Source organism: Heterodontus francisci, chromosome 31 (genome assembly GCF_036365525.1).
Source record: "Heterodontus francisci isolate sHetFra1 chromosome 31, sHetFra1.hap1, whole genome shotgun sequence".
NCBI classification, from domain to species: Eukaryota; Metazoa; Chordata; class Chondrichthyes; order Heterodontiformes; family Heterodontidae; genus Heterodontus; species Heterodontus francisci.
The window spans coordinates 59,550,062-59,575,636 of record NC_090401.1 but is presented as its reverse complement, the minus strand read 5'-3'; the positions used below and the strand labels follow the sequence as shown (position 1 = coordinate 59,575,636).

Here is a 25,575-nt window from a genome sequence, read left to right as displayed (position 1 = left end):
CTTTTACAGTCACTCGAGATGACACCTCTGATAGAGCAACAATCCTTCAGCACTGCACTGAAATGTCAGCCTAAATTATGTGCTCAAATCTCTGGAGTGCGACTTGAACCCACAACCTTCTGATTCATTAGTGAGATTGCTACTCACTGAGCCAAGGCTGATACTTTGCAGGTTCCCGTGATTGAATGCTGACCTTTGCTCTGGTTTCCATGGTGTAATTGCATAATGAAATTGAGTTTTATTCAGCTAATGAAAACTTACAGCTCTCCAAATGCCTGGCATATCACAGCACATTATTACATTTTGTTAATAATCGGTACAGCCACTGTCATTAGCTATTATAGTACTGTAAAATCCCTGAGTATGTTGATTTTACGATTTTGGTTGCTCACCTCAGGTTGCAGACAGCCTGATTGGAAACGGACTCAATTCTGAAGTTCGCTATTTAAACACTATAAAAATTTTCTATCAGTGATTGATACTTTCTGAGAGATCATTGAAGGTGTCTGACAATGGTCCACTTGATAAGAGCACTTTTCAGTGTAAAACTGAGCCATGGAGATCAGGAAGATCCCAGGTTTGACTGCTGGTCTATGCTAAATAAGCTGATCTAAGCAAAGGCAGCAGTACAAATGTTACAATTGACCTTGGAGTTCCTGGCTTGAGGAGGAGTGGGAATGGGAAAACTCAGCTGAGTTTCTCCCTCCTGAGTGGCCTCAGGTAATCACTGCTGGTAAGTTTGCATGTGTGAATATTGGGTGAGGGCATGAACAGGCTTGGCTGTGATTTTAACTCCCAGCTGGAAAACAAGTGAGAGGCGAGGAACTTCTCACCCAGCAGTTGCCATTATCCAGAAGGTCCGATTTTAACCCTGAATCAGGTGTAAAGGGGCAGCTGGATGACTGCTGCCCAGGTAGAGTGGAGGCTGCCCACTTGAACACAGATATGTTGTTGTGGGTGTGGGCGGCAGTGGGGATTGGGATGATTTGCTGGCGAGAAGAGGGTGAGTCTTGGACAGCAGAAGTCCAAACTTTCCTGATGCTACCTGGAGAACCACTCCTGCTACTGCTGACCCTGCAAGGATTCATGCTGTACTTAACTTTTGGAGTGTCCGTCACTGATCCTGGGGGTTTTATTGGTTGGAGTGCCCACGGCAGAGATTCTGGTCATCTGGCCATAAAATTGCCTCTGAGGGATAGGTCCCTGATTTGCAAATACTTATGAGGCATCCACCTGACTCACCTTGCCCAACACCCACAGGATAGTATCTGAGCAGCAAAAGGTATTACACGTTTTTTTTTAGAGATACAGCACTGAAACAGGTCCTTCAGCCCACCGAGTCTGTGCCAACCATCAACCACCAACCACCCATATATACTAATCCTACATTAATCCCATATTCCTACCAGATCCCCACCTGTCTCTATATTTCCCTACCACCTACCTATACTAGGGGCAATTTATAATGGCCAATTTACCTACCAACCTGCAAGTCTTTTTGGCTTGTGGGAGGAAACCGGAGCACCCGGAGAAAACCCACGCAGACACAGGGAGAACATGCAAACTCCACACAGGCAGTACCCAGAATTGAACCCAGGTCGCTGGAGCTGTGCCGCCCATTTATTGCCCATCCCTAATTGCCCTTGAGAAGGTGGTGATGAGCTGCCTTCTAGAACCGCTGCAGTCCATGTGGGGTAGGTAGACCCACAGTGCTGTTAGGAAGGGAGTTCCAGGATTTAGATCCAGTGACAATGAAGGAACGGCGATATAGTTCCAAGTCAGGATGGTGTGTGGCTTAGAGGGGAACTTGCAGATGGTGGTGTTCCCAGGCAACTGCTGCCCTTGTCCTTCTAGGTGGTAGAGGCCGCCGGTATGGAAGGTGCCTTGGTGCATTGCTGCAATACATTTTGTAGATGGTACAGACTGCTGCCACTGTGTGTCTGGTGGAGGGAGTGAATGTTCGTGGATGGGGTGCCAATTAAGCGGGCTGCTTTGTCCTGGATGATGTCGAGCTTCTTGAGTGTTGTTGGTGCTGCACCCATCCAGGCAAGTGGAGAGTATTCCATCACACTCCTGATTTGTGCCTTGTAGACAGTGGACAGACTTTGGGGAATCAGGAGGTGAGTTACTCACTGCAGGATTCCTAAACTCTGACCTGCTCTTGTAGCCACTGCATTTATATGGCTACTCCAGTTCAGTTTCTGGTCAATGGTAACTTCCAGGATTTTGATAATGGGGGACTCAGCGATCTTAATGCCATTGAAAGTCAAGGGACGATGGTTAGATTCTCCCTTGTTAGAAATGGTCATTGCCTGGCACTTGTGTGGCACGAATGTTACTTGCCACTTATCAGTCCAAGCCTGGATATTGTCCAGGTCTTGCTGCATTTCTACATGGACTGCTACAGTATCTGAGGAGTCTCGAATGGTGTTGAACATTGCGCAATCATCAGCGAAAATCCCTACTTCTGGCCTTTTGATGGAAGGAAGGTCATTGATGAAGCAGCTGAAGATGGTTGGGCCTAGGTTATTACTCTGAGGAACTCCTGCAGTGCAGTCCTGGAGCTAAGATGATTGAGCTCCGACAACCATCTTCCAACCAATGGAGTGTTTTCTCCGATTCACATTCACTTCAGTTTTGCTCGGGTTGCTTAATGCCATACTCGGTCAAATGCTGCCTTGATGTCAAGGGCAGTCATTCTCACCTCACCTCTTGAGTTCAGCTCTTTTGTCCATGTTTGAACCAAGGCTGTAATGAGGTCAGGAGCTGAGTGGCCCTGGTGGAACCCAAACTGAGCGCCACTGAGCAGGTTATTGCTAAGCTTTCCATCACTTTCCTGATGATCGAGAGTAGACTGATGGGGCGGTAATTGGCTGGGTTGGATTTGTCCTGCTTTTTGTGTGCAGGACATAAGTTCCGAAGAAGGGTCACTGACCCGAAACGTTAACTCTGCTTCTCTTTCCACAGATGCTGCCAGACCTGCTGAGTGAATCCAGCATTTCTTGTTTTTGTTTCAAATTTTCCACATTGTCGGGTAGATGCCAGTATTGTAGATGTACTGGAGCAGCTTGGCTGGGGGATCTGCAAGTTCTGGAGCACAGGTCTTCAGTATGATTGCTGGAATGTTGTCAGGGCCCACAGCCTTTGCAATATCCAGTGCCTTCAGTCATTTCTTGATATCATGTGGAGTGAATCGAATTGGCTGAAGACTGACATCTGTGATGCTGGGGACTTCAGGAGGAGGCTGAGATGGATCATCCACTCAGCACTTTTGGCTGAAGATTGTTGCAAATGCTTCAGCCTTATCTTTTGCACTGATGTGCTGGGCTCCCCCATCATTGAGGATGGGGATATGTCTTCCTTTTTCCTCAACCGAGGATTCCCCCCCACCCCTCCCCCCGCCCCCCACTGTGGTTGACAGGGCCCTCAACCGTGTCTGGCCCATTTCCCACACCTCTACCCTCAACCCTTCCCCTCCCACCCAGAACCGCAACAGGGTTCCCCTTGCCTTCACTTTCCACCTCACCAGCCTCCAGATCCAAAGGATCATCCTCCGCCATTTCTGCGACGTTCAGCGTGATGCCACTACCAAACACATCTGCCCCTCCCGTCCCCTGTCAGCATTCCGAAGGGATCGTTCCCACTGTGACACCCTGGTCCACTCCTCCATTACCCCCCCACCACCTTGTCCCATTCCCACGGCACCTTCCCCTGCAATCGCAGGAGGTGTATTACCTGCCCATTTACCTCCTCTCTCCTCACTATCCAAGGCCCGAAACACTCCTTTCAGATGAAGCAGTGATTTACTTGTACTTCTTTCAATGTAGTGTACTGTATTCGCTGCTCACAATGTATTCTCCTCTACATTGGGGAGACCAAACGCAGATTGGGTGACCGCTTTGCGGAACACCTCCACTCAGTCCGAAAGCATGACTCCGAGCTTCCAGTTGCTGGCCATTTCAACACTCCCCCCTGCTCTCATGCCCACATTTCTGTCCTGGAATTGCTGCAGTGTTCCAGTGAACATCAATGCAAGCTTGAGGAACAGCATTTCAGTTACCGATTAGGCACTCTACAGCCTGCCAGACTAAACATTGAGTTCAATAATTTCAGAGCATGACAGGCCCCCCTTTTTATTTCTATTTTTCGTTATTTTCTTCTTTTTTCTTTTTAATTTGTTTATTTTAGCTTGTTTAGTTTGTTTAGTTTGTTTCCACTGTGCCTACCCACTGTTTTTTCATGTTTGTGGTTTGGGCCAGGGCTGTTCATTCTTCTGTCAATTAACACCCTCACTGCACTAACGCCTTGTCTTTCACCACACCATTAACATACTGTTTGCCTTTGTTCCATGACCTTCTGGTCAGTTATTCTCTGTGACCTTGTCCTATCAACATCTTCTCTTTTGTCATCTCTTGCCCCATCCCTGCTTATTTGCTTAAAACCTATTACATTTCTCATATTTGCCAGTTCTGATGGTCACTGACCTGAAATGTTAACTCTTCTTCTCTCTCCACAGATGCTGCCAGACCTGCTGAGTATTTCCAGCATTTCTTGTTTTTATTTCAGATTTCCAGCATCTGCAGTATTTTGCTTTTATTATATTGAGAATAGGGATATTTGTGGAGCCTCCTCCTCCTGTTAGTTGTTTAATTGTCCACCATCATTCATCACCGGATGTGGCAGGACTGCAGAGCTTAGATCTGATCCGTTGGTTGTGGGATCGCTTCGCTCTGTCTATCGCATGCTGCTTATGCTGTTTGGCACGCAAGTAGACCTGCGTTGTAGCTTCACCAAGTTGACACCTCATTTTGAGGTATGTCTGGTGCTACTCCTGGCATGCCCTCCTGCACTCTTCATTGAACCAGGGTTGGTCCCCCGGCTTGATGGTAATGGTGGAGTGGGAGATATGCCGGGCCATGAGGTTACAGATTGTGGTTGAGTCCAATTCGGCTGCTGCTGATGGATGCCCAATTTTGAGTTTATGCTTTTTGAGCTTATGACAGATGCTATGAAAGTAATTAAAATGATAAATGTAATAATAAATGCTGGATGTAATTTTCAAATATAATGGAAACTATATTGATGAGCAGGTTATTGTTCAGTGCCATCTCTGAAAATCTTATCACTGCAGTTTGTTCTCAAGTATGATATTATCTCATGAAATACGGAAGTACTCCATTCAGATAATGTTCATTATAACTGGTACAAATAGTGCTTATTCTCAGAGTATGAAGTATATCCCACAGTCGTTGGTGTATTCATTAAACACCTCATGAATTGGGTCCACCTTCCAGAATCAAAGAGATAGCCTCCATTGCATGAATGATGATATGTGATAGAATATAGCCAGTACAGAACATTGTCATGCAGATCCCCACCTGCCAAGAATGAGGCATATTAATTTTGTCATATGAGCATTGATTTTAAACTGTTGCTGGAGTGAAGAAATGACTTGTTTGAAGATCACCAGACATTGGGCTGGAAGGACATTTGCATACTAAGAGACGCTGCTTGTGGAGACAAAGGACTATTCCCTGCTCCAATTAATCCATATGGATTTTGATCACCAGACATTGAAGATGTAAGGAAGTGCATTCCAGGGCCTGCTGAGACAATACAATCCACAAACGTAGAAGTGGTTCAGCCAGTTAGTCACATGACTGACCTGTTGGCCAACTTGGGTTTTTATTTGTGCCACACAGAAAAGAATTCGGAAGGCAGTTTTGCAACTGAAGTTGGAACAAGCAAGTCTCTCTCCTGGCTGTCTCTCTCTCCCGCTTTCTCCCACTGGACCCACAGAAGACACGTAAACCTCAAGAGAGAAAAGACTCCGACATCGAAACAAGTTGAAGTGTGAACTGGGCCCCAATGAACAGCGGGATTTACCGGCAACCAAAGACTCCACATTGAACTTAAAGGACAGTAAATACCTAACAGATATTGCCTCAAACTGTTCCCCTTTGTTCTTTCTAGTTTTTCTGTCACTATCTGTATGTCTGTTTATCATGTACGCATGATAGCATGGTCACGTCACATATTTGTAGTCGTTAATCGGATGGGAGTTTAAGATTAATAAACTTCTACCTTTCTTGTTTAAATCTAAGGAAACCTGTCTGATTTCTTTGCCTTACAATTGGAGCAGTGAACAAGGATTCACTGAGGGGAAGCTATAAACACAGTGTTTTAAAATTAAAACCTGTTACGGTTAAACCAGGCAAAGGCTGAGAGGGAACCCCTAGACCCCTCCTCACCTGGTCGTTGAGAACATTGACAGATCAGAAATTCTACACTTCTGGCCATTCCTTTCTATAAGATTCTAATTTTAGTTTAAGTTCCAGATGTATGCTGATGAACTTATTGGTGTGGATTTTACGTTAAGAATAACGGTAAAACTCTTGGCACTCACCGTTATTATGGAGTAAATCAGACTGTAACTTCCAGCACACCCACATGCATAGTTAAACTTGGAAATTCAGAAGTTGCTGTCTAATTTACACTGCTCGTTCACAAACTCTGCTACATCGGTACCTTCCTGAGTGAACATTCAAACACACGAAACAGTGTGAGGTTACAGTACAGACCCATTAGATACCCATTAAACACACCAGATAAAGATAGGCCTTTTAACATCGTGATAACTCTTAATTATGGCCAAATAACCTTTAGGAGCCTGAAAAATTAGTTTACAAATGTGGAACCTCATTCTTTCAGAAATTAATTGTTGTTGGAGATATTTTTTTAAAAATGAAAATTTAAATTAAAAAATCACTTTTCCTTTCTCTTTTATCTCTATATCTTAATCCCATATTTCTTTTCCTCTCTTTATTTCGTTTTTGCTACATGATTTTATATTGAATTAAATATTCTAATTTATACTTCCTGGTTTAGACATTGTGCGGTAAAGATTCTTCAATCTGATTGGTTGAAGAGACATGCTGTTGCTAGCCCTGCTCATACACACCACAGATCCCCAGTAGAGAGCACCACGCTGAAAATAATCTCTAAATAGCATGGCAGGGATTTTCTCACCGCCATGGAGAAGGACTTGGAGGCAGGAGAGGTGGGAAAATGGCGGCGAAAGGCGCCAGGAGGGAAGCCCGATATGTTTACGTCGCGAGCGGATATTACCAGAGGCGCGCTGGAACGTGGTGGGAAGATAATTAAGCCTGTTAAACAGGCAATTAGTAGAAATTTTACCGGTGTTTTTCCATTTTGCAAAGGCTCAAAAGATCTACAGAGCTTCAGAGCCTCACTAGTTATAACAAGGCAGAAGCTCAGCAGGAGGTCAGTGTTGGCTGCAATCAGCAGCCATTGCAAGAGGTAGCATGGCCTGGTGGGGAGGGTGATACTGAGTAGACAGCGGCTGTAACAAACAGGAGCAAAGTCAAATTTGGCTGGCACAGCGGGGGCATTCTGGTTGAGTGTCCTCTCTGACTTGGCACTTGTATAATACAGAGTAAGGGGAGTGGGTGGTAAGCCCTGGGAAATTAGTGCAGCAAATTGCTATGGGCCTCATTCACTCAGGCTCTGAGACCTCCAGTGAGGAGGAGCACCAGAGAGGGTGAGAGCTACAGTCACCGGGAACAGGGCTGCAGCACTCAGACAGGCATCAGGATCATGAAGCTGGAAGGGGGCACGAATGAGGTGGACGCAGAGGGGCATTCAACCAGCCTCTTGTACGCAGACCATGCTACCCACCGGAGAGGGTCCACCGTCAGAAGCTCTGCTTCCTGCAAATGTCAGACAGCAGTGTCGCTGAAGACTGTGTCTCTCCAGGGAGGCGGTCACCAAGCTGTACACCATGATGGAGGAGGAGCTGAGCTCAATGGGAAGTGGTGATCACACAATACCTTTGGTGTTGCAGGTCACCATGGTGCTGAATTTCTGCACCTCAGGATCATTCCAGGGATTTTCTGGAGATATCGGCGGGATATTCCAGTCTGCAGTTCACAGCCATGTTCAAGAGGGCCAGACAATACGTGCGGTTTTGTACTGATCCAGACAATCAGGCTGAAAGGGCGATAGGATTTGTGACCATCACTGGATTCCCCCTGGTGAGGGTGTCACCAACTGCATATGTGACCATCAAGGCTTCCACAGACCAGGCAGCAGCCTTCATCAACAGGAGGGGCTTCCATTTACTCAATGTACAACTGCCCTGCGACCAACATAAACGATCCTTCAGGTTTATACAAGTTTCCTGGGAAGCTGTCCTAGATGTCTGACCTTTTTAGGCCTCCAATGCACTTTCAAGATTGGATACTGGCAGATAATAGTGACCCACTGAAGAGATGGCTTCTTAGGTCTGTGCAGAACCCAAACACAAATGCAGAGAAGAGATAGAACAGCTGCCGCAGGACAACTCGACTATCAAGTAGGCCATATGGCTTCTGAAGATGCGGTTCAGATGCCTGGTTAGATCTGGTGGGCCCTTCAATATAGCCCAGCAAGGGTCACGCATATCGTGGTGGTGTGCTGTTCACTGCACAACCCTATCGCTAAAGAGGGGAGAATCTCTGAACAATGAGGACATCCTGGAGCATGCTGCTTCCTCCGAGGATGAGGATATGGAGGGGAGACAGTGACCAGACACAACATGATGAAGACCCTGAGGGACCACGGGCAAGCCGCAATGAGATACGTGCAAGGGAGGCTCGTGACTCACTAATGTGGACACGTTTCTCATGAGCCTTCCTTAGACACCCTGTCAACCCAATAAATCTTCCACATCCCACAGCCCTGTTACCATTTCCCTGAACTTCTCATCACATGAGGCAACGACAGGGGAAATGCATTCACCTCATTTTAGGTGCTTCGTCCCATCACCCTTTGCGAAGGCCATCTTTCACCTCATGCTGCAGTCCATTATCTGCTGCCTTGTTGATGACTGCAGGAGCACACCATCCGCCTGAAACTCAGCATCGCTGTGCCCTCCCACAGTCCTCTGAGTGTGAACGACCTCAGCTGTCACTGCCTCTGTCAGCTGCTCGGGCATATCTGTGTTGTGGTCACCAGAGTGTGACCCCTGTTCCTACTGGCGTGCAACTGCCCACCAATGTGAGTGTATCTGCGCTGGTGGAGGGTGCAGGGGAATGATGTGACAGTGCACCCTCTGAGTTCCCCTCCTCCTCCTCAATGATGCAAGGCTGCCCTGCAGTCTTGGCTGCTGGCTGCTCTTGTCCATGACTTGTGGAAGAGAGAAGATCAATGAGAGGGGAATGCACATTTCAACATGTCCTTCTGACTACTCATCATCTGGATCTCAATGTGACCATGAGCACATTGGGCATGTGAGCACTATGCTTTGTCTTCGCCAGAGAGTCCCTTGTGCCCATCCATTAGACCACTCACTCTCTCGGGGCTCTATGCCCATCTCACCATCAGCAATTGCCCGCCCTGCCTCCAGACCTCCCAGATCCAGTGCTTCTTCTTCTATGGTTGAGAGAATGACAAGATAAAGCGACACCGACATCCATTTTGGATCTTTCTCTTCCATCGAGTGTGCTCTTCTCCTGCAAGCACATTAATTTCCATTGTTACTCAGCCATCAAAGACACATACTATGCCTATGTTGGTGGCAGCCTAATTGTCCATCATGGTGCCACAGCAGTACTTCCTGCATGCGGTCTCTCAGTAGCGACAGTGCAGGAGTCAACTCTGACTGACTGGGGTCCTCCACAGAGGGGTTAACATGCTTCTGACAGCCAATGTTGATGCCTGGGCATTGCTGCTGATTCAAGGGGCACTCCTTTTCTAAGAATTTCACATTCATCCTTAGTCACATTTAAGGCTGTAAGGTTACTGTTATGCGCTGTACTCACCTTGCCAGAACACATCAGGTCATTGATCCTCTTTCGACACTGCAGCCACATAACGTGGGAGCACCCCATGGCTGCTCACCTCCTCTGCTGTCGCCATCCAGGCCTGTTTGCTTTGATGAGCCGGTCCCCTCCTCCCGTCCCAAGGGAACAGGACTTCCCTCCGAGTCTGTGCAGCCGGCAGGAGCACCTCCAGGGAGGCATCAGTAAACCGTGGAGCGACCCTTGATCTGCCTTTGACCATTTCAGCAATTTGTGCAGTTGCCAAGGCTCCCTCGCTACTCCCTCCAGGTCTGCTGCCTGTACAAGTACTGCTGGCTGCCCTTTTAAAGATGGCACCAGCATTGCCTGAACTAGAACTTCCTTCCCGCCCGCACTGCCTAACTGACCAGCTCCCCTGTCTGCCAGCCGTTAGTTGGTCTGCACCAAGAATATTGCGTTTGCAACTCCAGCATCCCCGCCTGTGCAGGCACGCCACCCACGTTTGGTTCTGATGTTGGGACTTGGTTGCTGCTGGCAAAATCCTGACCCATAAATTGCTGTTCAAAAGCCCACGAAAAGTCTGTGGGCAGCTGTCAATGCAATGAGCGGCGAGCACTGTTTCTTCATTGCTAACTGCAAAATACAGGTGAGTATGTGTGTGTTGCTCAGATTTAACATTATTATATGAAGTGCACAGCACACATATTGGTGAGATCATCATTCTGTGTGAACAATAAATATGAGGAAATTCGGAAGATATTCAGTGAAATCTGTTGAACAGTCTTTTGTGTGATATAACCTGTGGTCCATATGGTGTCAATGAAAAGAAACAATGACTGTCTCTGGCTCCCATGACAGCTTTGTTATTTAATCTCTCCTGCCCTCTGCCCTATCTCACACCTTCCCTTTTGTTCTCTTCCCCACCAACCACCCTCACGCCACCCCCCCCACCCCCCCACCACCCCGCACTTGTTTAAAACCTAATTTTTTTCTAACCTTTGTCTGTTCTAATGAAAGGTCACTGACCTGAAACGTTAACAGTGCTTCTCTATCTACAGATACTGCCTGACCTGCTGAGTATTTCCAGCACTTTCTCTTTTTATTTCAGATTTCCTGGATCTGCAGTATTTTGCTTTTTATTTTAGTGTTTAATTCACTGCCGCTTCTCTTCCAGGAATGCCTACCTTGAAGAAGTTCTGCTCTTCTCTGCTATGGGATTTCTGTTTGTTTCTTTTACCTTGTTCACCTTCATTGTTTTCTGTAGTGTTTGACTGATCAGTTTTGATTGCTTAAACATCTGGGTGGAGCTAGAGAGCAGAAGTGAAATTGTGGGAGGTTTCTGGAAGCTTTCAGGAGACATTTTTAATCCATCTCACAGACACAGGCTGCTGTTAAGACGTGTGCTCCAATCTGTAAGGCCTTTTATTGTTAATGTTAATGTGCTTTAAATAAACCAGTTGGTGATTTAACACAGTCTGCTACCCGCATTGTTCAGAGTCAAATCGGATACCGAAATTAAACCCAGTGTAAACAAAACAAAAACTTGGTGATGAAGATAAAGGAACGATATCTAATGTTACCGGTTTCAGAACTTCTTCTGCCGATGCCAGGAAAACCTCCTTTAAGTTGGGAGCGATGGATTTCGGGGTTCAAGAGCTACTTGCTTGCTACAGGGATGGACAGCCCAGATATAGCAGCAAAACATAAGAAAGTGATACTCATGCATTGCTTAGGGGCAGAAGGGCAGAAGGACAGCGTGTCTTCAAGCAGCTCTCAGAAGATAAGTCTACGTTCGATGTGACAGTAAGTGCTCTCAAAAAATACTTTAGGACAAAGATAAGCATGATGATAGAGCGAAACACGTTCCCCCAGAGATCCCAGGGACATGGTGAGTCCATTAAACAATACGTGACAGCATTGCAGCAATTGGCGTCTGCATGTAAATTTGGCGCACGAACCAATGAACTGATTCATGATCAACTAATTGAAAAGACTTCAATTCCACTAATTAGGGAACGTCTCCTCATGGAGGATGATGATTTAACCTTGAAAAAAGCCATAACCCTAGCAGTCCAGGTTGAATCTGCCATGTTAGATTTGAAGAGGTTACACACACATGCACCCTTAGACTCAGGGATGCAGACACAGCTTGCCCAAGCAGCTTCAGTGCAAGGGTTAAGGCCAAGAAGACCTCAGCAACCTCATCAAAATGTGCCCATCATGGTCAGTTACCTGAAAAACTGTGCCCAAATTGTGGAAATCCTCATCAAGTTACAATACTATGTCCAGCTGGAGGGCAAAAGTGCAACTCATGTTCAAAATGTAAAGGTGTGCAGGTCGTCAAAGGAAAAGACTTTTCATCAGTTTGACACATAGGAGAGTCACTTCCTGCGAGTGAGGTACAACATTGAAACATATAATCTCAGTATTACTTCTTATCAATGTTGGCGCAAACGTTTCTATTTTGAGTGACAAACTTTACCATCAGTATTTCTCCCAATTCTCTCTCACTCCTGCAACAGACACTCTTCAAGCTTATGAGATTATCATTCCAGTTTCGGGGATGATCACATTTCCAGTACTCTAATAAAATGTCACCCAAGACAGCTTCACATTCTATGTAGCTAAAGGGTGAAGCGTTATGGGGGTAAATCTATTTAATAGGTTTGGATTTAAACTCGTTGATCCCAGCAGAGCATACATTAATGTGATTGTAAAGCAGACATGGAAGAAAATGAGAATCAGGAGCTAGAACCTGAACAGAATGGTTCAGAGTCTGTTTCTGAAAGTGGAGACCAGCATCAAAGAAAGTCCTGGCGACAGACTGGTGTCCGGCTTCAAAGAGAAGCAGTGGAAATTAATAAAGTAAGAGGGCAAGAAGTGATATGACTGGGAATTCCTCCTTGGGTTCCAGTTCACAGCAGCTTGTACCCAGAAGCCAGATAGATTGCCAGCAATCAGCGATGTTGTTCTTGACAAGATCAACCAGACCAAACCAATTGCAAGACCTTTGGACCCTTCACAAATCCTGTCCCAGGGTCCAGACCTCACCCCATCCTTTTCAGATTTCGAAAGGCAGCCACAAAGTGGGTGAGCAGGAGCAGTGCTAAATGTTGGATCAAGGAGGTCACAGCATGGGCAAAGGAGAGAACCAAGGAAAATTATTGCAAATATAACCGTAAATGATGATATCCAGCCAAAGAAGTCTGAGAATTCATGGAAACCTATATTAAAACGCGATGATGTTTCTGATGATTCTGAGGAACAAAAGACACAGGAAGTATTCCAACAAGTGAGAAGCATCCTGAACAAGCTCATGCCACAGACGTTTCAACAGTTGATGAAGCAGGTTCAGGAGCTGACAATTGATACAAAGGAGAGGCTGAAGGGAGTGACCTAAGAGACCTTCTTATCTCAAAGACTATCTTTGTACTTAGAGAAAACTGACAAGTTGAATGCAAAGAAATAACCTGATGTATATATATTTGATGTTTAGGATACGTTAATGTGAAAATAGTGTCTTTAGTCAAAAGGGGGAAAATGTAGTGTTTGACTTATCAGTTTGATTGCTTAAACCTCCAGGTGGAGCTAGAGAGCAGAAGTGGAATTATGGGAGGTTTTTGGAAGCTTCCGAGAGACATTTTGAATCTGTCTCACAGACCCAAGCTGCTGTTAAGACACGTGCTCCAATCTGTAAGACCTTTTATGGTTCATGTTAATGTGCTTTCAATAAACCAGTTGGTTATTTAACACAGTGTGATTATCCGCATTGCTCAGAGTTAAATCAGATATTGAAATTAAACCCAGTGTAAATGTAACACTTTCTATTTGCCTCCTGGTGTTAATAAAGCGTTCACCAAAACTCGCTTTCACAGCCACATTGTCTTCCTCAGCGACTGTCTCTGGCTCCCATGACAACTTTGTTATTTAATCTCTCCTATGCTCTGCCCTATCAGACACCTCTTTTGTTCTCTTCCCCACCAACAACACCCCCCCCCACCCCACCCACCCTTGCTTAAAACCTAATTCTTTTCTAACCTTTGCCAGTTCTGATGAAAGGTCACTGACCTGAAATATTAACTCTGCTTCTCTCTCTGCAGATGCTACCTGACCTGCTGAGTATTTCCAACACTTTCTGTTTTTATTATTAAAAGAAAGACTTATTTTCAGGAGCCATCAGCTGGGCCATTATTCATGCAGAACAACATTAGAAATTAAATTTCTACATCAGTACCATTTTGACAGTCTGCAGCAGGTAGATGCGTCATACAGATCAGGCAGGTCCCAGGTTCAGTTCCCTGAGTGACACTGCAATAGCTGATGTCAGTTGGAGATGTAAAAAGGGGAGCTGTCATGATTAGCCTCACCAAGATCCAGAGCAGTTCTGTCAATTTATTTTCTTCAATAAAAGATTAAATTTTTTTCATTGTTATATTGAATGTTTTACATAATGTGGTGTGAGTGATAGAATTGTTGCATTAATTGTTCTCACCCTAGATCTAGAAACAATTCCTGTTCTAACCATTTGATTTCTCTTTGGTTTTCCTTGCCTATGCTCTCTCCCTGTGGCAACTTGTCAAGCCAATGGGATGGACTGTACTTAGGACTCTGCCAAATTTGATCTGTAGTTGATCATTAGTGGGATGAAATTGCATTGTGCAATATTAACATTGAAAGTTGTCAGCCCAGAAGCAAGTTAATATCATTAAAATATGAGACAGAAGAATTTCATATGAATGTCTTTATATAACACAATGTGATTTCACCTCAATAGATGTGCCTGGTCCTCCAATTTCTCCTGAGTGTAGGAACTACATGGGCTGCACTAGATACCTCTCCATATTTGAATCACTCTATCGGGAACTCAAATTCTGGTGCAACTTTATTAAATGACACTGTGCCAGCCTTTTTGTTTGAATTATATTATTGAACTTTGCAATGTAATGTTGCATATTTTCACTAGAGAGACAGTGCTATCTTTCTGCTTTGGGCAATGCATCCTCACAAGTAGCAGACGCAAATCCGGAACTCTACATGGGGTTGCACTGTTCAATTTTGAAAGCAATCAAGGTCAGCAGCTGCACCATATTATAGAATATTACACCACGGATTTCCCATGGAGTTAAACAATCTTGGGGAGGTGCTTGGTTGTAATCATATTATGCAATACAACATTTATTCATTTTAAAAGAAAACCTTTTTAACCATTCTGCAGATATTTGGCAATGCACAGTCATCATTAATATATTGTGTGTTGGTATGGCAATGGGATGTCCCCAGTGATTAACAATACAATGTTGTATGGTGGATTTCTCTTCACCATAGCAACAGGTGGTTAAGTAATTTTTGCAAAAGATATAGTTTGCAAAAGATACAGAGGCTTAGGGCGGAATTTTGTTGAGCTCCTGATGTCGGGCTCCATGGCGGGGGGGGAGGGGGCTGGAAGATCGTAGCGGCCCACCACAGAGCCCAATGCTGGGATTGTCGGGCCCGATCCTCCCAGTGGCAGTGAGGCTCCGTGGTGCCCCCCTCCTCCCACTGCTCGGCGACGGGACTCGACTTTAAATATTTAAATAAACTCTATGCATACATTTAAATCCAATTCCCCGTGATCTTACCATCAGTTCCGTATCTTCCGTGCAGCGTGCTGTTCTCACGTGCCTTCACTTTTCCGTCCAGGGAAAGCTGGCACCACCGAGGTGGGGAAGGGGGGATCAGAGCATTTTTAGTGTAGTGGGGAGGGGGTACCGGGTCAACTCTGCATTTTTAGTGTCGGGGGGGGGGGCGAAGGGGTGACCTCAGCCCTTTGTGCAGCTTGGGAGGGAGAAAGGAATAACTCTGCAATTTCACTGTATTGTAGGGGGAGGGGGGTGGGTGAAGAGCCAAACATTTATTTTTAGTGTAATGTTTAAAAATGATGCCAGCACCTGGGCAGAGACGTTTGACACCGTTCACTGTGTCACTGAGGCTGCCCCCACCACATGATTTCGGGGGAATGTAGAGAAGGGAAAATCAGCAATTATACTGATTTTCTCTCATGCCAGCAAGTAACTGTGATACCTCTCACGTATGGATGGAAGTTGGTTTGATTCTAGGGTTGAGAACATGGTTTCCTACAGTAGCAACAAATCAGCAGAGTGTGCTTGCTAGACAGTCTCAGATTCCTGCTTTTCTCAGGGGTCTAATGTCTCAATAACACAACTGAAATGGAACATTTGACAGGTAAGAATAGACAGAAGCTCAGAAGCAGGTTTTCTGTCCGTCCTCTTTGACCAGAGAGATAATGGTATTTAAAACAAGAAGCATACTGAGAGTCAAAAGGGTTTAAAACGTATTAAGTTAAATAAAGTGAAATTTAAAAAAAACAAGTTTATTCACCCAGAGATCAAGAATAGCAAAGAGACTAACTGACACCTGATAGTCCCTGGATTAATTCTCCAATGATTTCTCACAAGACATGACTGCAATAACAAGCAGAACACCATGAACAACCTTCAACACAAGTTGTTTTCAGATGGCAGATTGGGTCTCAGGTGGCTTTTGCCAATTGGGATAATGAGTTTGAAGTAATCTGATAATTGAACTTTCAAATTTTGCTGGTTATGCCAACAGGTTTTTTCCTGTTTTCCCCATTTGTTTTGAATTCTTGATCTGTTGCAAAATTGGCTTTCTTTTTAATTGTATGTATACACAGCATTGTGAAAAAGTTCATGTTTAGTCAGAGCCACATGAACTGCAGCAATTCAAGATGGCAGCTCACCTTCTCAAAGGCAATTAGGGATGGGCAATAAATGCAATGCCCACATCCCACGAACGAATAAAAAAAATCCTTATACAATGCAGAATTTGTTATATTACAAACATTCTAACACAGACCACATGTAGGTTCAACAACAACTGCAATTTGTATTTACATAGTACCTTTAATGTGATAAAACATCCCAGGTGTTTTGCAGGAGAGTTATCAAACAAAATTTGACACTGAGCCACAGAAGGGGAAATTACAGCAGATGCTCAAAGGATTGGTCAAACTGGTAGGTTTTAAGGTGTGTCTTAAAGGAGGAAAGAGAGGTGATGATGTTTAGGGAGAAAGTTCCAGAGCTTAGGGCCAAGGCAGCTGAAGGTTCCATTTACAGTTAGTGCAATCATCAGCTGTATAATTTAAACTATCTGCCTAAAGACAGGGGCCCAAGAAGACAAAAGCTTGGACACTGGTGACATAAATTATGAGAGCACATTCAATCGATTTACAAATAAGAACCCCAAAATTACTCAACACCCCTGCAACACGCTATCCCGACCAGATGTGACATTCCATTTCGGTTAATTGTATCTGCTCCAATATGTTATTCTTCGTTTGTGCTGCTGCTATTTGGTAGTCAGGTTAATTTATTGCCCTGGCCTTGGTGCTATAAACTCAATGGCACTGCATCTATCATGTCTTCACATGACAAAAGGGGGAAAGAGGGTTTATTTTTGAGCTGTTAGCAAGCATATACTCTGCCGTATATTTTATAAAGGTTATTATTTATTCCACCTCTTTCCCTTCCAGTCTGACACCAGATCATGTTTTTTTTAAAATTGAATGCAGAGTCTCTGGGGTTTTGGTAGTTAGGTAAACACACACACTGCCATCACTTGTGAAATGTGATCAGTGCAGCGGTCATGTGACCGTCCCCCCTTTAATAACTTGTTACAAGCGCTTGGATACATTTCGCTCACGTGGTCTCTGGGTTAATTTCCACGCAGGATCGCAGCGTCTCTTCCTAACCTGATTGCTTCGCTGCTCCGATTTGCCAAAACTTCAGCGGATTTTCCTGGGTTTTTTTTTTGTTAACTTTTTTTTTTCCCTCCCCACCCCACCCTACCCTTTTCCTCTTTAATTGCAGGCACGATTGTCAGAGCTATTGAAAAGATGAAGTGGGGAGAGATTGCGATGGGAATTTCTCTGTTGATATTACTCTCTCGAGTTTGCGAGGGACAGGCAGCAGGTACAGACTTTCTAGATGGAGGTAACCTTGTGGCTCATAATGCAGGAGGGTCAACTGTTTGCAGCGGTCCTTGTTCGGTGCTGTGTTGATTTTTAAGCTCGATCTTGTAAGATAGATGGTATTCCTAACTAGAGGTCTGTTCATGCTGGCTTTGAGTGTTTATCTGGTCTTCTAACTGGGACAGTTGGGGGCGCATGAAAGTAGTGTACCCAGTATTTAATACTGCTAGGCTTTGGGTGTTAGTGGAAGGGTTTAAAAAAAAAAATCTCTTATAAGGGTATTGTTGCCTAGTCATAAGTGGTATGATATTCAGTATCCAATAGTCGTTTCATTACCTCCTGTGCAGTTTGATAAATTAAATTGAATGTGCCTGGGACAGGTTTGCAATATATCAAGGCGAAGGTGGAATTTTCCATTGTTTTGCTGACGCTGCCTCCAGTGTTAAGGTAATGTCACTTTACACTTGGGAATTTAAAAAAAAACTCCTTCCCTTCTCACGTTGGTCGTCTTCTGGCAGTTCTGAATATTTAATTTTCGCTCCAATTAAATGGTCAAGCAGCTTCTGAGCTTTTCTGATCAGCCCCGACCAGCTTGGATGTTTGATTACACAGAGGTGTACAAGTTGCCATTGAAACTATATATTTCTTTAAACGTAATCACCTCCCCGAGTTTTGCTGTATGTTAATTGGTGTTGCAGTTGGCCTTTTGTACCAACCTGAGTTTTTTTTTTGATAAAAGCAACCAGCCCATCTTGTACTACTCCCTTTGGTGCAAATTAAAGCACCTAAATGTTAAAAGTAAAAATCCATCCAATAATATGGTTTTAATTACAGGAGGATAGGTATGTACTATTCCACTGAGCTGAAGAATGTTCCTAAGTTAATGGTCAAAGCATTCCTTGTATTACCATGATTCAACTACTGTATGGCTTGTCTCAAGTTTAGAACCTGATAGTACTCTGAGTACTGCTTCTGAGATGGTTTGGCTCCTTTTGGATTAAAGAACATAAGAAATTGGAGTAGGTCAATTGAACCTGCTCCATCATTTGCTAAGATTGTCTTATTTCCCATCCCCCATATCCCTTTCCTTTCGGTATCCAAAAATCTATTGGTTTCTGACTTGAATATACTCTGAGCTCTAATTCCAAATGTGAATCTGAATTTGACAGGATTCAGATACTGAATGAAGTAGCACAATTTCAACTTTTTCAGCTTCTTCCTATTTAAACAGGAAGAACAGACTTCCAGTGGAAGAACTGTACCTAAATTTCCAGAAGGCATTTGATAAGGTGCCACATCAAAGGTTATTGTGGAAAATAAAAGCTCATGGTGTAGGGGGTAAAATTTTGGCATAGATAGAAGATTGGCTAACAGGAAACAGTAGGTATAAATGGGTCAATTTCTGGTTGACAGGATGTAATGAGTGGTGTGCCTCAGGGTTCAGTGCTGGGGCCTCAACATTTTACATTTTATATAAATGACTGTCATCAGCAAATTTAGCAACCATGCCTTTGGCCCCTTCATCCAATATAGGTAGGAAAGTAAGTTGTGAAGAGGACATGAGGCTACAAAGATTATAGATAGGTTAAGTAAGTGGACAAAAATCTGATGAATGGAGTATAATGTGGGAAAATGTGAAATTGTCCATTTTGGCAGGAAGAATAAAAAAGCATTATCTAAATGGTGAGAGATTGCAGAGGGATCTGGGTGTTTTAGTGCATGAATTGCAAAAGGTTAGTTTGCAGGTACAGCAAGTAATTAGGAAAGCTAATAGAATGTTATCATTGTGTGGGGAATTGAATACAAAAGTAGGGAGGTTATGCTTTAGTTATACAGGGCATTGGTGAGACCACATTAGGAGTACTGTGTACAGTTTTGGTCTCATTTAAGGAAGGATGTAAATATGTTGGAAGCAGTTCAGAGAAGGTTTACTAGACTAATACCTGGAATGGGCGGGTTGTCTTACAAGGAAAGGTGGTCAGGCTAGGCTTGTATCCACTGATATTTAGAAGAGTAAGGGGTGACTTGATTGAAACATAAGATCCTGAGGGGTCTTGACTGGGTGGACGTGGAAAGGGTGCTCCCCTTGGAGAATGTAGAACTAGGGGTCACTAACGAATAAGGGGGTCGCCGATTTAAGACAGAGATGAGAAATTTTCTTGGTTTGAGTGTCTTTGGAACTCTCTTCCTCAAAAGGCAGTGGAAGCAGTCTGAATATTTTTAAGGCCTAGTTAGATAGATTCTTGATAAGCAAGGGGGTGAAAGGTTATGGAGGTTTGGTGGGAATGTGGAGTTGAGGTTGTAATCAGATCAGCCATGATCTTGTTGAATGATGGAGCAAGCTCAAGGGGCCGAGTGGCCTAATCCTGCTCCTAATTCGCGTATAAGATCTACATACACACAGGCTGACATGCTGCTGAACCTCTTTTTGACCAATCCTGTTGCTTGAGATCATTAAACATGTTTTGATCAATAAATAAAATGAGTGGATTTGGTGGGTTACTTATTCCTTTGTCTATATATCTTGAGTTCTGGTGACTTACATTGAAGATTTACATGTATTTAATTTTCTGCTGCATTAGATTTCCCGTTAGTGCAGATGGAGTAACTTTCAATTTAGTTTGGGGAAATAGAGGGTCTGAATTTTGGACCCTTCAGATTTATTGGGCTTGATGAGTACATCAATTAAACTGCCAAAATAATGGACAGACCCAATTTATTTTATGTATTTTTAAAATGGTGGAGAGTAAAGGTGATCAAGTCCTGCTGGGTTTGAATGATATTTGATTTAAACCCCTTGATCCTTTAAAATTAATCTTCCACTAACTTTTTTTAGTGATGTTTTACTGTGACATGTGGGCACCACAAGGTATAGTGTATCACACATAGTGGTAATAGCATATTGCTTGTAGTTTAGTTGCTTTTTGGTTTTCTTCTTTGAAGACTTGCATTTATAATGGCATCTTTCACAACCTCCGGATGCCCGAAAGCACTTGACGGTCAATGAAGTATTTTTGAAGAGTATACATTGTTGTGATGTAGCAAATGGGCAGACAATTTGAACACAGCTCTTACAAACATCAATGTGATACTGAAACACATTATCCGGTCGTTGTTGGTTGAGGGATTATATATCGGCCAGGACAATAGGGAGAGTTCCTTATTCCTGCTCTTCAAATAACGCCGTGGGATGTTTAACATTGCATCTCATCCAGAAGACCCACCCCTCTGACGGTGTGGCATTCCCTTAGTACCACACTAGTATTGGCCTAGATTTTGTGCGCAAGTCTTGTGGGACTTGAACCCATGCTCTTCTGGCCTGGACAAGAGTGCTATCCGTTCAGTAGCATTTTCATTTTAATTGATGAAATTTTGACTGTGGAAGGAAGCCATTTAGCCCATCGTTGCCCAACGTATTCCAGTCTAATCCCACATTCCATCTCTTGGTCTGTGGCCTTGTCAGTTATTGCACTTCAGGTGCATATCCAAGGGTTTTTGCCTCTACACCCTTTCAGGCAGTGTTGAAAAAGTTTCCTTGAATCCTCTACAAAACTTCTACCTCTTAGTGTAAATCTATGCCACATCTTCTCCTGCACCGCACCCCCCCAACCCCATTATGGACCCTTCAACCAAGGGGAATAGGGCCTTTCTATCTAGGCCCTTCAAATGCCTTTCACATTAATTTTATCCACGTTAATATTCAGGAAGTTAAAATCTCCCACTATTACTGCCCTATTGTTTTAGCACTTCTCAGCATTGTTGTTCTACCTTCCTGTAACTGTTTGGGGGTCTTTAGTACATTCCAGTTGTGTGCATGCCCCTTTTCTGTTCTTCAGTCCAACTCAATGACAGAAGGACCAAATGAGGCCTTATCACCCCTCCTCTCAGCTCTACTTTTCTTTAATCCTCATCTCTATCTTGTTTGAGAACCCTATGACCATGAATGTTGAGCTGCCATTCCTGCCCTTTCAGCCATGTCTTAGTAAAGTTATCATACTGCCATATGTCAATCTCTTCTCAGCTCATCTGTCTTATTCCCTCAATTTCTTGCATTGAAGTATTTGTCTTTTAATGCTGTCAAACTCCGTCTATTTTTCTAGCCCTGGTTTCCTCTGTCTTCCAAAGAAGCTAACTAATTTTCTGACTTCCATTTCCAACTTTTTCTTTTTCTTCTTCCTTCTGAATCTACTCTGTTCCTATCCCTCTGCCAAGCTAGTTTAAACTCTCCTCAACAGCACTAATGAAAACCCCCTGTGAGGATATTCATCCCTGTCCTGTTGAGGTGCAACCCATCTGGCTAGTGCAGATCCCAACGTCTCAAGTATCTTAAAGCCCTCCCTCCTGCACCATCTCTTGAGCCATGTAAATCGTCAGTTCTATCTCTATTTCTGTACTCACTAGCACGTGGCACTGGAAGTAATCTGGAGATTGTTACCTTTTTTGAGAGCCTGCTTCTCAACTCTCATTGCTCCCAAGCTCTCTGTGCAGGACCTCCCTCTTTCTGCATAATCATTTGGTGGTGCCATGACACCTGGATGCTCACTTGCCCCTTCAGAATGTAGTGCTTGGTTAGATATTTCCCCTGGTTGGGTAGTCTAGAACCAGGGACACAATTTCAAAATAAGGGGGAAGCCACTTGGGACAGATGAGGAGAAATTTCTTTATTCAGAGGGTTGTGAAACTTTGGAATTCTGTACCCAAGAGGGCTGTGGAAGCTCAGTCATTGAGTATGTTTAAAGCAGAGATTGACAGATTTCTAAATACAAATGACATTAAGGGATATGGGGATAGTGTGGAGAAAAAGGCATTGAAGTGGATGATCAGCTATGATATTGAATGGTAGAGCAGGCTTGATGGGCTGAATGGCCTACTCCTGCTCCTATGTTCCTATATCTTTGACCCAGGCACCAGGGAGGCAATGTACCATCCTGAAGTCATTTGTGCCTTTTACAAGTGCCTGTCTGTTTCCCCCTCATCGAATCCATTATTGCTCTTCCCCTGTGCAACTCTGCCATCTATGGTGCTGTGGACCTCGTTCCTCTGGGAAGTGCAGACACAGCCATCACACTCCAATATTCAGAACTGAATACTGGTTGGAGAGCAAGATGCACTCTTGCATTAACTGTCTGGTCACCCACTTTTTTTCCCCCTCCCACCTGCACATTTTTAAGCTCCAAAAGCATGCTATCCACTCAGCTCTTGGCCTTGCAAATGCAGATGGTGACTCCAGCTGCCAGTCAAGCTTCGAAACTCAGTGCTCGAGCTGATCTAGCTGGTGACACACGTGTGTTTGTGCAGGATTTCTCCTCATGGCAGAGGATGTACATTCCACAGGGCTGAGGTGCATTGCTATGCTTTTGCTTTCTAGACTAGCTGCTACTCAAATTGGCATGCCCTGGTTGTGATATCACTAGCTGTTTTGTGGATGTTGATTTTGTTTTTTCTAGATGTGTCCTCCCTGCTTTAACCCCTCGGTCGCTGCACCCCGTCTCCATCCAGGTTTGCCACTGCTGTCAAAGAGCAAAAGACAGTACAGCACAGGAACAGGCCATTCGACCCTCCAAGCCTGCGCCGATCTTGATGCCTGCCTAAACTAAAACCTTCTGCACTTCCGGGGACCGTATCCCTCTATTCCCATCCTATTCATATATTAAGATGACTCTTAAACGTCGCTATCGTACCTGCTTCCACCACCTCCCCCGGCAGCAAGTTCCAGGCACTCACCACCCTCTGTGTAAAGAACTTGCCTCGCACATCCCCTCTAAACTTTGCCCCTCTCACCTTAAACCTATGTCCCCTAGTAACTGACTCTTCCACCTTGGGGGAAAAAGCTTCTGACTATCCATTCTGTCCATGCCACTCATAACTTTGTAAACCTCTATCATGTCGCCCATCCACCTCTGTCGTTCCAGTGAAAACAATCCTAGTTTATCCAACCTCTCATAGATAATACCCTCCAGACCAGGCAACATCCTGGTAAACCTCTTCTGTACCCGTTGCCTTTGTGTGTGTTCACAAATCACCAGTAAATGAGGACTTCTCTAGGATTTGACCTAGGACCTCAAAGTTCACAAACACCCCCAAAGCAAAAATCTTGCCCCTAGACGAAGGGTCCAACAAATTGGACCACTTGTTTGATTATACTAATGATGCCATTAAAGGGGTACTGGTGATAGTGGGGCAACTCTTTATCACCCCTATTAATCCTTTAAAACAGGCCCAAGTCCATGAAGAGAATCCAGCTGAATACAATATTTTGGAGTGAAGTTGATTGAACTTTTCATAGCTGAGACTGTTCAACTGAGTGTCTTAAGACTTGCACATGTATTTGACACCTCAAAAGTACTTGCATTCCAACTTGGTTACTGTCAATGTGTGCATATGGTCCTTCAGATCACCATGAGGTGAGCACTGTTAAGTTTGTTTTTGGGGTGGCAGAGGAATGAGTGTTCACGCCAAGAGCATTCTCTACTCTTTGAAAATGCTGTAGCACCACTTAATGTCCATTATAAGAGGCAGGTGAGGCTCTGGTTAATATCTAATCTGAAGGACAATATTGCAAAATTTGACCGTGCAGTAAACAGTGAGGATATGAACCACCTGCAACAGGACATTGGCTAGCAGAATGGGCAGACAGGTGGCAGATGGAATTTTAATACTGACCAGTGAGGTGATGCATTTTCACAATAAATATGGAGAGGCAATATATACTTAATGGCACAATTCTATAGTGTGCAGGAACAGAGAGATCTGGGAGCTCATGTGTGTTGATCTTTGAAGGTGGCAGGACATATTGAGTGGCTAGTGAAGCATATGGGATCTTGGACTTCATAAATAGAGGCATAGAGTACAAAAACAGGGAAGTTATGCTGAACCTTTATAAAGCTCTGGTGAGGCCCCTGCTGGAGTATTGTATCCAGTTCTGGCCACCACACTTCAGGAAGAATGTGAGGGTCCTAGAGAGGGTGCAGATGAGATTTACCAGAATGGTTTCAGGGATGGGGGATTTTAATTACAAGGTTAGGTTGGAAAAGCTGGGTTTATTCTCGTTAGAACAAAGGAGATTATGGGGAGATTTAAGATGTGTACAAGATTGACGGGCTTATCTAAGTTAGATGAGGGGAAAAACTCCTCTTTCCACTAACTGATGGTACAAGGACTAGGGGACACAGATTGAAAGCTTTGTGCAAGAGATGCCGGGGAAATATGAGGAAGCACTTTGTTTACACCGGTAGTAATGATTTGGAACTTGTCCACAAGGGTGGTGGCAGCAGAGACAATCAATGCCTTCAAGAGGAAATTGGTTGGGAATTTGAAGAAAATAGACTTGCAGGGCTATGGGGATTGAGCAGTGGAGTGGGACTGACTGCAAAGCTCTAGAGAGCTGGCATGGACTTGATTGGCTGAATGGGCTCCTTCTGTGCCGTAAATGACTAGCAATGTACTGCTCCCTTATTACAAACCTTGTGTGGGTCTGGATGGCTCTAAAATCCACAGTCTACCTTTTTGTTGTCTCTGGACCTAACTATTCCATTGTACTCCTAACCAGGCATTCCATTTTCCACTGTGCATAAACTTGAGTTCATCCAAAACTCTGCCTGTATCTGAACTTTCACCAAGTCCCATCACTTCTACTTTAAAGGCACTATATAAATGCAAGCTGTTGAGTGCTACCAGCTGCACCTAGCTGACACTTTATTTTGGCCCTAATGGGGCCAAACAGGTGCAGAATTTCATGCTGATTTCCTGGCACCATCCTGGGCCACTTTCCTAGAAGCAAGATGG

At 44.2% G+C, this 25,575-nt stretch overlaps 1 protein-coding gene across 5 annotated transcripts in view; it reads left to right on the top strand.

Moving 5' to 3' along the window:
• The first annotated feature begins 17,512 nt into the window (after window positions 1–17,512).
• Window positions 17,513–25,575, top strand: part of cd164l2 (CD164 sialomucin-like 2) — a 113,834-nt gene continuing 105,771 nt past the window's right edge. For 3 of the 5 annotated variants that reach the window (XR_010968921.1, XR_010968920.1, XM_068011714.1), the window contains exon 1: window positions 17,513–17,812. Coding sequence is in view for 2 of the 5 variants with exons in the window: in XM_068011714.1 (XP_067867815.1) it covers window positions 17,716–17,812 (97 nt within the window). In the remaining 3 variants the exon portion in view is untranslated. The remainder of the gene's footprint in view (window positions 17,813–25,575) is intronic. The other 2 variants (XR_010968922.1, XM_068011715.1) reach the window with 1 other exon arrangement.